The sequence below is a fragment of the Bombina bombina genome, chromosome 7 (genome assembly GCF_027579735.1).
Source record: "Bombina bombina isolate aBomBom1 chromosome 7, aBomBom1.pri, whole genome shotgun sequence".
Taxonomy (NCBI): domain Eukaryota; kingdom Metazoa; phylum Chordata; class Amphibia; order Anura; family Bombinatoridae; genus Bombina; species Bombina bombina.
In genome coordinates this window covers 442,794,339-442,808,626 of record NC_069505.1, presented here as the reverse complement: position 1 = coordinate 442,808,626, position 14,288 = coordinate 442,794,339, and the positions used below count along the sequence as shown (strand labels likewise).

The window sequence follows — 14,288 nt, the reverse complement described above, 5'->3', positions numbered from 1 at the left end:
ATCACCATTGCACACGAGCGCAATTTTGAGCTCGCGTGCAATCCCGCGCACAGCCAATCACGCGCGGGCAGGAGCTGTCAATCTCCTCGGTCGGACTAGACTGTGGAGATTGAATTTCGCCACCTTAGAGGTGGCGAAGAGGATAGGGAAGCGGCGGTCTGGTGAACGCTGCTTGTTAAATTATGGAGAGCAAGTGCTTGTGAGAACTTGCAGCCGTAGGGCTTTGATAAATCGAGCTCGAAGTGTTACAGCAGTCTGAGTGCAGGGGGAGGAGGGGGTGTCGTAAAAATCATGATGGGGGTTTAGGAGACAGGCAGACAGTGTCAGTAAAAGATAACAGGCAGAGGAAATATATGGTTATACACAAACCTAGAATCAATATGAATAAAGATGGGAAATTAGGTATACAGGGGAATATACGATAGGAGAAAAGAAAGGGGGAATAATAATGACAAAAGTGTGGACATAGGCTTACCTGCATACCTATGCATAGAGAATGTGGAATATACAATGTAATTGACTACAGTATATGAAAGTACATTACAAAAAAATTTGATAATGGGTTAAGAAACCAGAGTCCACATTTAGTCCAGAATTTAGCAAGTTGAAGTGCAATATCATTTTCATTTCAAAACTTTTTCTTTCCATGGTGTTTTTGAAGTTGCCTCTGAGAATCTTGATTTTGAGGTTTTGAATGGAGTGGTCAGGTTGGGTGAAATGGTGACCAACAGGGGTACAGTATTTTGTTTCACAGTGGTTTTTGATTGAGTGTCTGTGTAAGTTCATCCCAATCACATTAAAAAAAAATCTATAATCTACAGTCAGGCCACCAGATATCACAGAATTTGCTCAGACACCAAGGACCGTGACAAACACCTCATCACACTGTCCCACTCACACTGTCCCAATCATTCAGAGAAAAAGGTTACAAAACAAGGGTTATAAACAAACAAATGAACTCTGCCTTTAATACCCCACGTGAACACTTGCTACAATACAGGGAGAAGAAAAACACATCGCTTATCCCACTAGTTGTCAAATACAACACTCGAAAAATCATAAAAGATTTACAGCCACTACCCTTAGAGGATCCCACACTCAAGAAAAATCTTTCCAAAACCCCCTATCCTGGCACTCAGACAACCACCCAACCTAAAACAATAACTGGTCCACAGAAAGCTACCCCTTGATAAAAAGAACACCCAGAATGGAACCAAGCGCTGCAACAAAGCTCTCTGCAAACTATGTCAACACATTTGTGAAAGCAGCACAGCTAATCACAAGAGTAAATCCTATAACATTAAAGGGGCATATTCATGTATATCTGCAAATGTGGTATACATGATACATTGCACTGCATGTGAAGTGGGATGTTATATTGGAGAAACAAGCCAAAAACTGCACCTTTGGATGAACTTACACAGACACTCAATCAAAAACCACTGTGAAACAAAATACTGTACCCCTGTTGGTCACCATTTCACCCAACCTGACCACTCCATTCAAAACCTCAAAATCAAGATTCTCTGAGGCAACTTCAAAAACACCATGGAAAGAAAAACCTTTGAAATGATAATGCACTTAAATTTGCTAAATTGTGGACTCTGGTTTCTTAACCCATTATCAAAATTTTTTGTAATGTACTTTTATATACTGTAGTCAATTACATTGTATATTCCACACTCTCTATGCATAGGTATGCAGGTAAGCCTATGTCCACACTTTAGTCATTTATTATTATTATTATTATTATTATTCCCCTTTTTTTTTTTTTTTTTTTTCTCCTCCTTTTTTGACTATCTTATATTCCCCCTGTATACCTAATTTCCCATCTTTATTCATATTGATTCTATGTTGATATATAACTTTGTCAGTATATGCTTTGGTATAACCATATATTTCCCCTGCCTGTTATCTTTTACTGAGACACTATCTGCCTGTCTCCTAAACCCCCATCATGATTTTTACGACACCCCCTCCTCCCCCTGCATTCAGACCTTTGTAGCACTTTGTCTTTTTAGCCTGTGTTTTAAGATATAATCTGTAAATTCTATCAAATTGGTCAGTATTGCTTCAGACTTGATAAAGGAAGGAACTCTTCCGAAAGCTTGTCAACTTATAAATGTATAGTTAGTCCAATAAATAAGTATCATTGCTCAATAAATCTCTGGACTAACACTGCTACTCCAATCAATGTGTGTGTATATATCTATATTTCTCTCTCTAACATACATACATACATACCCGTGTACTTGTGAGGTGAAAGCTTGTAAACACATTTATACACAGAGCTCTATAACTAGAACTGCTACAGGACAGAGGGACATAGATACTGGCCCTTATATTCAAAGATTCTCCAGCTTGGAGAGAAATTGTAGTTCAGACTTCACAAAGGGGCCTAATTATCATAGTGCGAGCGGACATGATCCGATTATTGCGGATCATGTCCACTGCACATCGATAAATGCCGACGGCATTTATCGATGTGCGAGCGGACATGATCCGATTATTGCGGATCATGTCCACTGCACATCGATAAATGCCGACGGCATACGCTCTCTGCATTTATCATATCTGGTGAACTGCTGGTGCAATGATGTCCCCTGCTGATTCGCGGCCAATCGGGGTGTCAATCATCCCAATCGCATTCAATCGGGTTGATTTCTGTCCGCCGCCTCAAAGCAGGTGGGCACGTTATGGAGCAGCAGTCTTTAGACCGCTGCTTCATAACTTCTGTTTCCAGCGCGCCTAAAGGCTCGCCGGAAACGTGGGGCATCAAGCTCCATACGGTTTAACTCACTGAATATTTTAAAGAAAAAAGGCGAAACTCTCCAGATCTAGCAGTGGTTTTACACATTCTGATTATGCTTTGAAAGTTGTTCATATTATGTATAAAATTACATTGCACTTTTGTATTTTCTCCATTGTAAACTGACACTTTCAGAAAGTGGGAGGGACAGGGCAGTTCCCTGAGCTGAACAGGGGAGTTCCCAGGGTACGTCTGAAGCTCTCTAACCAGTCTTGTGAATTTTTCTAAGCATTTTAAACAAGCTGGTCTCATGGATTTATCTGGCCAGCTGTATGCAGGTGAAGGTCAATTTGGATGAATTAGTGCCCGGTTTTAATAAACCTGTTAAAAACAAGGGCACTTTAATTCATTAAAATTGACATTTCCCTCCTTTTTCTTAAAAAAAAAAACGTACCTTTTAATCCTGTCAGCCGCTGCAGCACTTCCTCCGCCCGTCGCAAACCCTCTTCGCGGGTCCAAAATGACAAATCCGGCTTCCTCCAATCATGGCATTGCATCAGGATCCCCCTGGGGGAAAAGCTGTGATTGGAGGAAGCCGGATTCGTAATTTCTGATGTAAGAAGAGGCTTCCGACGGCCGGGAGAATCGCTGGAGCGGCATTCAAGGTTAAAAGGTAAGTTTCTGAAGAAAAGGAGGGAAATGTCAAATTTGATTAAAGTACCCTTGTTTTTTTTTAATAGGTTTATTAAAAACCGGGTACTAATTCATCCAAATTGACCTTCACTTTAAAATAAGTGTATTGCGATTTTTGAGCAAACAGAAAAGTAATATATACTAAATATAGACAAAAGCAAGTTAAATTGTGAAAACCTTTCAGTTTAATTTGTAATTGATGCAAACAGAGCCTTTATATCAGTCTCAGGGGTTCTCCAGTTACCTTCTCTCTCCCATGGGAAATTCTCTATCCCAGAGAGCTTTATTGCTTTCTTTGAAAGTCATCTCTCTGGGATTTCCAGGTTCCTCCCCTTTTCTTAGAAAATTCTGTGAGTTCTGCCCCTGTGAAGTCGGCACTATAATCCCTCTCCAAACTAGAGAATGTTTGATTATCTGGCCCAAAGAAAGTAATTATGCTCTCTAGGAAACTGAATCTGACAGCTGCAAATTGCGTATGTGTGTGTGTATGTATGTATGTATGTGTGTATATATATATATATATATATATATATATATATATATATATATATATATATATATATATATATATATATATATATATATATATAAAATCTCTATATCTCTAATTTGTTAAAGTTAATAAGAAACTGAAGGCATAATTAGAATTTGAAAAATCACAATCCTAAATACGCTGCTGTATACAGAAAAGAGAGTGCATAGTTTAAATTTAATAAAATTTAATCGGAAGTGTGAAGTAATATAAAATACAAAGCACGAAGTGTAAATGCAGCAGAACTGTCATGTCGTGCAGTGCTATATTGCACTGGGCTTGTCTCTCCGTCACACACAGAAATGCAGAGCACGCCCCTAGGGATCTTGCAGTGCTGGAGGAACACTTTAGAATATGTCACCTGAGCAGAGAGATTTTGAATATCAGGGCCACTTGAGGTGCAGCTATTGCTGATATTACCTGGGGTCTTTGGAGTTGCTGGGCTTGCACACCACTAGTAAATTATTTACACTTCTTCTGACTTGAACAGCTTGTGTTTATCATACAATTTGCTATATTATTTCTCTTGTCATTATTTCTGCTTCTGTTTTTGGTGGTTAGGGAGAGATGGGTTATTTGTTACCAGGTTTTGTCATGTAGACGTGACATTAGTATTAAGCAGCATTTTTGCTAGAAATCTGCTTTGGCATAAATATTGATCTTGTTTTCCTGTTTATATAGACCAGACTAAAAGTAATTAAATGAAAATTAATTATTTCAAGTTTTTTCCTTTTAAGAATAACATGTACATGTAATGCACACTTCTGTGGTGCACAGGAAGAGGCGTTAGCTGGCAGTAGGGTGCTAGGCGCACAAGAATGGGTTTAAGCGGGCAATAGGTGCTGGGTGCACAGGATGAGATGTTAGCGGGCAGTAAGGTCAGAAGGTGCTGTGTGCACAGGATGAGATGTTAGCGGGCGGTAAGGTCAGTAGGTGCTGTGTGCACAGGATGAGGTGTTAGCGGGCGGTAAGGTCAGTAGGGTGCTGGGTGCACAGGATGAGATGTTAGCGGCCGGTAAGGTCAGTAGGTGCTGTGTGCACAGTATGAGGTGTTAGCGGGCGGTAAGGTCAGTAGGGTGCTGGGTGCACAGGATGAGATGTTAGCGGCCGGTAAGGTCAGTAGGTGCTGGGTGCACAGGATGAGATGTTAGCGGGCGGTAAGGTCAGTAGGTGCTGGGTGCACAGGATGAGATGTTAGCGGGCGGTAAGGTCAGTAGGTGCTGGGTGCACAGGATGAGATGTTAGTGGGCGGTAAGGTCAGTAGGGTGCTGGGTGCACAGGATGAGGTGTTAGCGGGCGGTAAGGTCAGTAGGTGCTGGGTGAACAGGATGAGGTGTTAGCTGGCAGTAGGGTGCTAGGCGCACAAGAATGGGTTTAAGCGGCCAGTAGGAGCTGGGTGCACAGGATGAGATGTTAGCGGGCGGTAAGGTCAGTAGGGTGCTGGGTGCACAGGATGAGATGTTAGCTGGCGGTAAGGTCAGTAGGTGCTGGGTGCATAGGATGAGATGTTAGCGGGTGGTAAGGTCAGTAGGGTGAGCAGTGGGGTTATGTCACTTTACAGGTCATCTTGTATGTTGTGTACAGTTCCTTTTGTTGAAAAGCATACCTATGTAAGGGGACTACTGGGATCAAGCTGATTGGTGACTGCACATATGCCTCTTGTCATTGGATCACTCATTGGAGTGCTCAGCTATCTCTCATTAGTGCATTGATGCTCCTTCAACAAAGGATACTAAAAAAGAATACAGCAATAGAAGTAAATTGTATGTGCGATCTGAATCATGAAAGAAAATATTTGTGTTTCATGTTGCTTTAATATACATTTAGCTTAGAAGAGATGATGGAGACCTTCATGCATATTAGGGGGGGTGAGCAACATCAGAATAAGGGGATCAGGAATACTTCTTTACAGAGAGGGTGGTTGGTTAATGGAGAAGACTTCCAGCAGACGTGACACAGTAAGGGGCGCCTGTATTGTGCTTTTTAATGAGGCAGTGACACAGTAAGGGGCGCCTGTATTGTGCTTTTTAATGAGGCAGTGACACAGTAAGGGGCGCCTGTATTGTGCTTTTTAATGAGGCAGTGACACAGTAAGGGACGCCTGTCGTGTGCTTATTACTGAGGCAGTGACACAGTAAGGGACGCCTGTCGTGTGCTTATTACTGAGGCAGTGACACAGTAAGGGACGCCTGTCGTGTGCTTATTACTGAGGCAGTGACACAGTAAGGGATGCCTGTATTGTGCTTATTAATGAGGCAGTGACACAGTAAGGGACGCCTGTCGTGTGCTTATTACTGAGGCAGTGACTCAATAAGGGACGCCTGTCGTGTGCTTGTCACTGAGGCAGTGACACAGTAAGGGGCGCCTGTATTGTGCTTATTACTGAGGCAGTGACACATTAAGGGACGCTTGTCGTGTGCTTATTAATGAGGCGGTGACACAGTAAGGGACGCCTGTCGTGTGCTTATTACTGAGGCGGTGACACGGTAAGGGACGCCTGTATTGTGCTTATTACTGAGGCGGTGACACGGTAAGGGACGCCTGTCGTGTGCTTATTAATGAGGCGGTGACACAGTAAGGGACGCCTGTCGTGTGCTTATTAATGAGGCGGTGACACTGTAAGGGACGCCTGTCGTGTGCTTATTAATGAGGCGGTGACACAGTAAGGGACGCCTGTCGTGTGCTTATTAATGAGGCGGTGACACAGTAAGGGACGCCTGTCGTGTGCTTATTAATGAGGCGGTGACACAGTAAGGGACGCCTGTCGTGTGCTTATTAATGAGGCGGTGACACTGTAAGGGACGCCTGTCGTGTGCTTATTAATGAGGCGGTGACACTGTAAGGGACGCCTGTCGTGTGCTTATTAATGAGGCGGTGACACTGTAAGGGACGCCTGTCGTGTGCTTATTAATGAGGCGGTGACACTGTAAGGGACGCCTGTCGTGTGCTTATTAATGAGGCGGTGACACAGTAAGGGACGCCTGTCGTGTGCTTATTAATGAGGCGGTGACACAATAAGGGACGCCTGTCGTGTGCTTATTAATGAGGCGGTGACACAGTAAGGGACGCCTGTCGTGTGCTTATTAATGAGGCGGTGACACAGTAAGGGACGCCTGTCGTGTGCTTATTAATGAGGCGGTGACACTGTAAGGGACGCCTGTCGTGTGCTTATTAATGAGGCGGTGACACTGTAAGGGACGCCTGTCGTGTGCTTATTAATGAGGCGGTGACACAGTAAGGGACGCCGGTCGTGTGCTTATTAAGGAGGTAATGACAACCAAGAGCCGGGGCTATGAGTTGGCTAGTGCTGCCATAGGGCTCATGTGATACTGCGCCAGTTTACACAATTACCTAATGAGAAATGTGCAACACTTCCTGATGTCTTGTCTTATCTGCTCAGCGGCTCTGAGAGCTGCACAAAACCTTTGAAAGCCAGAGGTCATTGGGCTGTAGTTTGGACAGCGCTGGTCTCTGTGCTGACTTCTGATTTATAAATAAAGTTGTTGACTTCTGATCTAGGTGTGAAGCTCCAGTTCTCACAACATGCCAGTATAATTGCTAGAAACTTGCCTAACCTGAGCTGGGGGTTTGACAAACTTGTTCACAGTTTAGCATCCAGTCAGAAACTCAAGGAGCAGCTATTTTAACCCAGAACACAGGTAATCAAAGTTTAAATCACAGTGATGCTAATCAATGGCAATCAAGGGGTTAAATCATTGCTGCATAAGCCACAGCTGTGTTCCCTGCAGCTCTGTATTAACCCATAGCTAAACACACATGGGCAATCAAGGGATTGCAGTGCTGGTTGAACTTTTTGATTACCTGTAACATGCAGTGCCTAACCGTTACTTTAGCGTCAGCTAGGCAAGAGATGAGCAGGTAAGCAGTGAGTGAGGCACACAGTTGAGCGGGAGGTGTGGCGGAGCAGAGCTAGAGCACTTAGGTCCTGATATTCAAAACCTCTCTGCTCAGGTGAGATGATATAAATGATCCTCCAGCACTGCAAGATCTCTAGTGAAATATTCAAAAGGCAGATTTTGTTTTAATTCTCCAGGGGGCGTTCCCAGCATTTCTATGTATGAAGGAGAGACAAGCCCAGTGCAATATAGCACTGCGTGGCAGTTCTGTGCGTTGTATTTTATATAACTATACACTTAAGATTTTATTACATTTAAACTTTTCACCTTCTAATTTGTGTACAGCAGCGTATTTAAGATTTTACAAATTCTGATGATTAGAGCAGATTTTACAGGGGCAAAACTCACTGAATTTTCTAAGAGAAGGGGAGGAACCTGTAAATCCCAGAGAGATGTCTTCCATAGAAAGTAATGAAGCTCTCTGGGATACAACATTTCACATGGGAGAGAGATGGTAACTGGAGAACCCCTGAGGCTGATATAAAAGCTCTTTTTGCATCAGTTTCAAATTAAACTGAAATGTTTTCGCTATAATTTAACATGCTTTTGTCTATATTTTAGTATATATTACTTTTCTGTAAGTTAAAATAAGTGTATTGTGAATTTTGAGCAAACTTCACCTGCATACAGCTGGCGAGACAAATTAGTGAGACCAGCTTGTTTAAAATGCTTAGAAAATTTGACAAGACTTTAGAGAGAGCTTCAGACATACCCTGGGAACTCCCCTGTTCAGCCCAGGAAACTGCCCTCTCACTTTCTGAAAGTGTCTGTTTTAGTTTGCAATGCAGCAAATTCAATGTGCAATGTAATTTGTAAAAGCTACACCGAAATATACAAAGTATGATCCTACTTTGTTAAAGTAACAGAGAAGTGCAACAAAACTCTCGTATCACGCAGTTCTGTATTGCACTGGGCTTGTCTCTCCTTCATATATAGAAATAAGAGAGATCTCACAGTGCTGGAGAGTTCTGCCCTTTTATCTTTTGAATATTAAGTAAGTTCAGCCCCTGTGAAGTCGGAACTGCAAATTCTCTCCAAGCTGGAAAACCTTTTGAATATTAGGGCCTAAATTCTCTCTCCAAACTAGAGAATCTTTGACTTCTGAGCCTAGTTACCGCTTGTGAATATCAGGGACATAGTACTGATGAAGGCATGACTTCTGAGCCTAGTTACCGCTTGTGAATATCAGGGACATAGTACTGATGAAGGCATGACTTCTGAGCCTAGTAACCGCTTGTGAATATCAGGGACATAGTACTGATGAAGGCATGACTTCTGAGCCTAGTTACCGCTTGTGAATATCAGGGACATAGTACTGATGAAGGCATGACTTCTGAGCCTAGTAACCGCTTGTGAATATCAGGGACATAGTACTGATGAAGGCATGACTTCTGAGCCTAGTTACCGCTTGTGAATATCAGGGACATAGTACTGATGAAGGCATGACTTCTGAGCCTAGTTACCGCTTGTGAATATCAGGGACATAGTACTGATGAAGGCATGACTTCTGAGCCTAGTAACCGCTTGTGCATATCAGGGACATAGTACTGATGAAGGCATGACTTCTGAGCCTAGTTACCGCTTGTGAATATCAGGGACATAGTACTGATGAAGGCATGACTTCTGAGCCTAGTTACCGCTTGTGAATATCAGGGACATAGTACTGATGAAGGCATGACTTCTGAGCCTAGTTACCGCTTGTGAATATCAGGGACATAGTACTGATGAAGGCATGACTTCTGAGCCTAGTTACCGCTTGTGAATATCAGGGACATAGTACTGATGAAGGCATGACTTCTGAGCCTAGTAACCGCTTGTGAATATCAGGGACATAGTACTGATGAAGGCATGACTTCTGAGCCTAGTTACCGCTTGTGAATATCAGGGACATAGTACTGATGAAGGCATGACTTCTGAGCCTAGTTACCGCTTGTGAATATCAGGGACATAGTACTGATGAAGGCATGACTTCTGAGCCTAGTTACCGCTTGTGAATATCAGGGACATAGTACTGATGAAGGCATGACTTCTGAGCCTAGTTACCGCTTGTGAATATCAGGGACATAGTACTGATGAAGGCATGACTTCTGAGCCTAGTTACCGCTTGTGAATATCAGGGACATAGTACTGATGAAGGCATGACTTCTGAGCCTAGTTACCGCTTGTGAATATCAGGGACATAGTACTGATGAAGGCATGACTTCTGAGCCTAGTAACCGCTTGTGAATATCAGGGACATAGTACTGATGAAGGCATGACTTCTGAGCCTAGTTACCGCTTGTGAATATCAGGGACATAGTACTGATGAAGGCATGACTTCTGAGCCTAGTTACCGCTTGTGAATATCAGGGACATAGTACTGATGAAGGCATGACTTCTGAGCCTAGTTACCGCTTGTGAATATCAGGGACATAGTACTGATGAAGGCATGACTTCTGAGCCTAGTTACCGCTTGTGAATATCAGGGACATAGTACTGATGAAGGCATGACTTCAGAGCCTAGTTCTCACTTGTTAATATTTAAGAATTGTGAAGGCATTTGCTTTGTGTTTATCCCCTTCTAATTGACCAATGACTCAGCGTTGGGTTAATTCCAACACTTCTGGGCAATAGTAACTCCATAACAGACACTTAGGTTTTATTACTCAGAGTGCCATGCGGAGGGGACAGATGTGCTGTTGTCTTGCTCATGCTAAATTTTTTTTTGTTATGTTTTAGGTCTGTTGCAGCGGACAGTTCCTGGCAGAGTATCGGCAGAATTCTCTATATCCACCATACAGTCCAGACACATATTCCCAAATGAACGAGTCTCTGTCCACATCAGAGGGCTTGAGTGATGCCCAGCCGGGCAGCCCAGCAAACCCACAGCTTGTGCCACTTAACCCCGGTGGAGGAGGCAAAGCCGCCCCTCCTAGCAAGAACAGCAAGAAGGGGCAGCGTATGGACCGTAGTAGTGACGAGTACCGCATGCGCAGGGAACGAAACAACATGGCAGTGAAAAAAAGCAGATTAAAGAGCAAGCAGAAAGCTCAAGACACCTTACAAAGGGTCAACCAGCTCAAAGAGGAAAATGAGAGACTAGAAGCTAAAATCAAGCTGCTTACTAAAGAACTGAGTGTTCTGAAAGACCTGTTCTTAGAGCACGCTCACAATTTGGCAGACAATGTGCAGCCTGAGGCCGCCGCGCCAGGGCCGGAGAGTGCAGCGCCATAACCAGTGGCAGGGCGTAGCAGAAGACGCAAAGAACTTTTGCGGATGCAAAGCCTAGTGTTCTCTATGCTAGCTCTCCAGTGCACGTTTGGTTCTGGACCCAATTAATTTATGCAGAAATCTTATTTTTGTTGGTATATTTTGGCCCCTGGCCCTCGACTCTTCAAGCACACAAGCTTCACCTTGAGTATCGATGAGAAAAAAGGAAATGCAGCAAATAAGACTTTCTCTTAGTTCAAGTAAAGCAATAATATTTATATCTGTTGTTGTTTAAGGTTGAACCGTGTCCTAATGTTTATTTTGTTATGCAGTGCTACATGAAAATGAATTCCCTGCACAAGCAGGTATACAATTGGTCTGGCATGGTGCCGCCAGTCAATGCTTGGGGTTTGATTGGCAGTATCTAGTGATACTGCTACCATTGTGAAGTTTCCTGCCATACTGTAGATACAATACCGGGCTTACTGTATGCACACTGAGTACACAGGAGCCTGGGAATTAAAACGTATTTCATGTTGGGTTTGGGCATTTGTATGGGTAGGTTCTATATTTCAGTTGTGTCTATAGCTATTGTTAGACCCTATGACTTGGTGTGGATCTGGACTCACTATATTGCAACCCACAGGCACATCTGCTGTATCAACGAATGTGACACGTCAGGGGAAAACTAAACACAAGTGTCAATTTGAGGACATATTTTACATCAGTTTTTCTTTATTTTTTTTAAATACCTAGTTGAAAACGGGAGGTGACTGTGTGTGTGTGAGTTAATCAATCTAAAGACAAGTGAAGACCTCTGTGCCTTATTCTAACTTAATATAATGAGATTCTGGTTGGCTGCTAGTGAGTGTTCATGTGACAGATTTGTGTGATAAGTACTTTAGTTTAATCAAGTTCACAGATGCACATGAGCTCACGGACGTGACCGATCGCCCCAATGACAGTACCCAGCTCTTGCTTTTACAGACCTCATTAACCCATTGATTGGTAAAGTAGGCTGCATTCCTTTGTTGGAGCCAAAGGGTTAAATAGTGATCTGACCTAAACCACCAGTTATCAAACTTTTCATCTGGAGCTTTGTCAAATCTGTGCCATACATGCCCATGGGTCATTAGCCTCCATAGAACTGACATGGGCCACAATTAGCAGGAGCCATCCATGTCCTCAGTTTGGGATAAGCTGTTGTGGGTAGCTGGGGACATTTAGTCTGCTCACCAGCCTGGATTATTATGTGCTTAAACTGACGGTATATTTCAGTGCTGCGTAGAGGGCAACAAGAAAAGGTATAAGGTTTATATAACAATGTGTGCTTAATGTATACTGTGATATATACTGAGGTTTATGATCACCTAGACCAACCTGTCTTGCTATTTGCCAGCAAGTCACTGACATCCAGTACATGAGGGGTATGTAAACGGCCGTGCAAAATACCAAACTGGAGAGAACATGGGAATTTATAGGATTCTCACTAAAGCTCACTCATATCTCTAGTCTTAGTGAATGGTTCCCTCTGAGAGTAGCACTAGATGGAGGGAGGCTCAGATACGGAATAGCATAATGTGCAAGGTTGTGCTATGCGCTAATCCTGGCGGAGCACGACTATATTCTGTACAGGCCGCAGTGAGACGTATGCTGGGATCAGCCGCCTTAGTAATGAGCTTGAAACGGCGTTGACCAACCTAATATGTTACAGATGAACTTCACCAAAATGTAATTTCAATCATTTCATAGGTTCCCATTTTTTAGCTTTTTTATTGAGAATGTTAAGAAAATTGTTGTGTTTGAGGTATGAAATTACTGTACAGTGAATGAAAAGCTGGTTAAATCAGTGCTCGTGTCTTGTGGTTTTTATCTGGTCCTTGTGCTGTATCATAGTATTGGGTAATTGGTATAAAAAGGGCACTGTAGCCCTCTCTGGCTGCCAAGGAGTTAAATGGTATCAGCAATTAAAGGGACATTCCAGCCAAAATTGGAATTCACATGGATACATTTCAGTTTTGAACAGATGCATTTTTGTTATATACATTGTATTAGCAAAAATACTTCTAATAAAAGCTGTAACTTTTTCATGTGTATTTACGAACTTACAATATCGCTAGATAACCTACTGCTCCATAGAAGTTAATGGGGCACAAAAAGTGAAAAAAAAGCACCCTACTAGCGCTAACCTGAATAAGTATAAGTCCCCACTGTAATATCCCCTAAACTGCCACATAGCCCACCGCAAAGTCCCGACTACTCTATTAACCCCTAAACTGCCACATCACAAAATAAACATCTGCCCTATTAACCCCTAAGCCGCCAACCCACGACATTGCAAAGTAAAACACTAACGTCCAAATCCCCTAACTTAACATCCCCAAACTTAACCCAAAATAAACTACTTCTACCTTTACCAAAAAACTACCTTAAAAAAAAAACTTAACTTTGAAATTTAAAAAAAGTTACTTTTTTAAAATAAACAAAATCCTAACAGTAACAAAAAAAAACGTATTGTAAAAAAAAACTACCATTACAAAAAATAAAAAAGATTTAGGCCTATCTAAAAAAAAAAAACAACTAATCTAAAAAAAACAAACTAATCTACAAAGTGCCCTGAAAAGGGTATTTGGCTGAGCATTGCCCTTTAAAAGGGCATTTAGATCTTTTGCAGCCCAGATAAAAAAAAAAAACATAATGATTTAAGAACTTACCTGATAAATGTAATTTCTTTCATGGTGGTGAGAGTCCACAAGCTGGTTACTGATATATATACATTCCTACCAGGAGGGGGCAAAGTTTCCCAAACCTCAAATGCCTATAAATACACCTCACTCATACCTCAGTTTAACGTATAGCCAAGTCTCATTAAATCCGAAAAAATAATTGTTTTTTCTTAAAAATTCAAAAAACTGAAATCATAGGCACTAGAATCAAACTGAGACAGCTGCCTGAAGAACCTTTCTACCAAAAGCTGCTTCCGAAGAAGCAAAAACGTCAAAATGGTAAAGGTATGCAAAGAAGACCAAGATGCCGAATTATTAAGCTGCGAATGCAGCCGTTTACGTGCAAGCCTTTAGGCTTGCCGAAAATAAAAGTTTAGAAGCAGTGGTCTTAAGACCGCTGCTCCTTAAAGGGACAGTTTACTCAAAAATGTTCTCCCCTTTAATTTGTTCCCAATGATCCACTTTACCTGCTGGAGTGTATT

General features: G+C 42.3%; 1 protein-coding gene across 1 annotated transcript in view; it reads left to right on the top strand.

Annotated features, from left to right (window-relative positions):
* The window catches only part of LOC128666663 (CCAAT/enhancer-binding protein gamma), a 24,378-nt gene extending 11,448 nt beyond the window's left edge, over positions 1 to 12,930 (top strand). The window contains exon 2 of the mRNA XM_053721383.1: positions 10,610 to 12,930. Within this exon, the coding sequence (XP_053577358.1) occupies positions 10,691 to 11,104 (414 nt within the window). The 5' untranslated portion in view covers positions 10,610 to 10,690 and the 3' untranslated portion in view covers positions 11,105 to 12,930. The remainder of the gene's footprint in view (positions 1 to 10,609) is intronic.
* Positions 12,931 to 14,288: the final 1,358 nt, after the last annotated feature.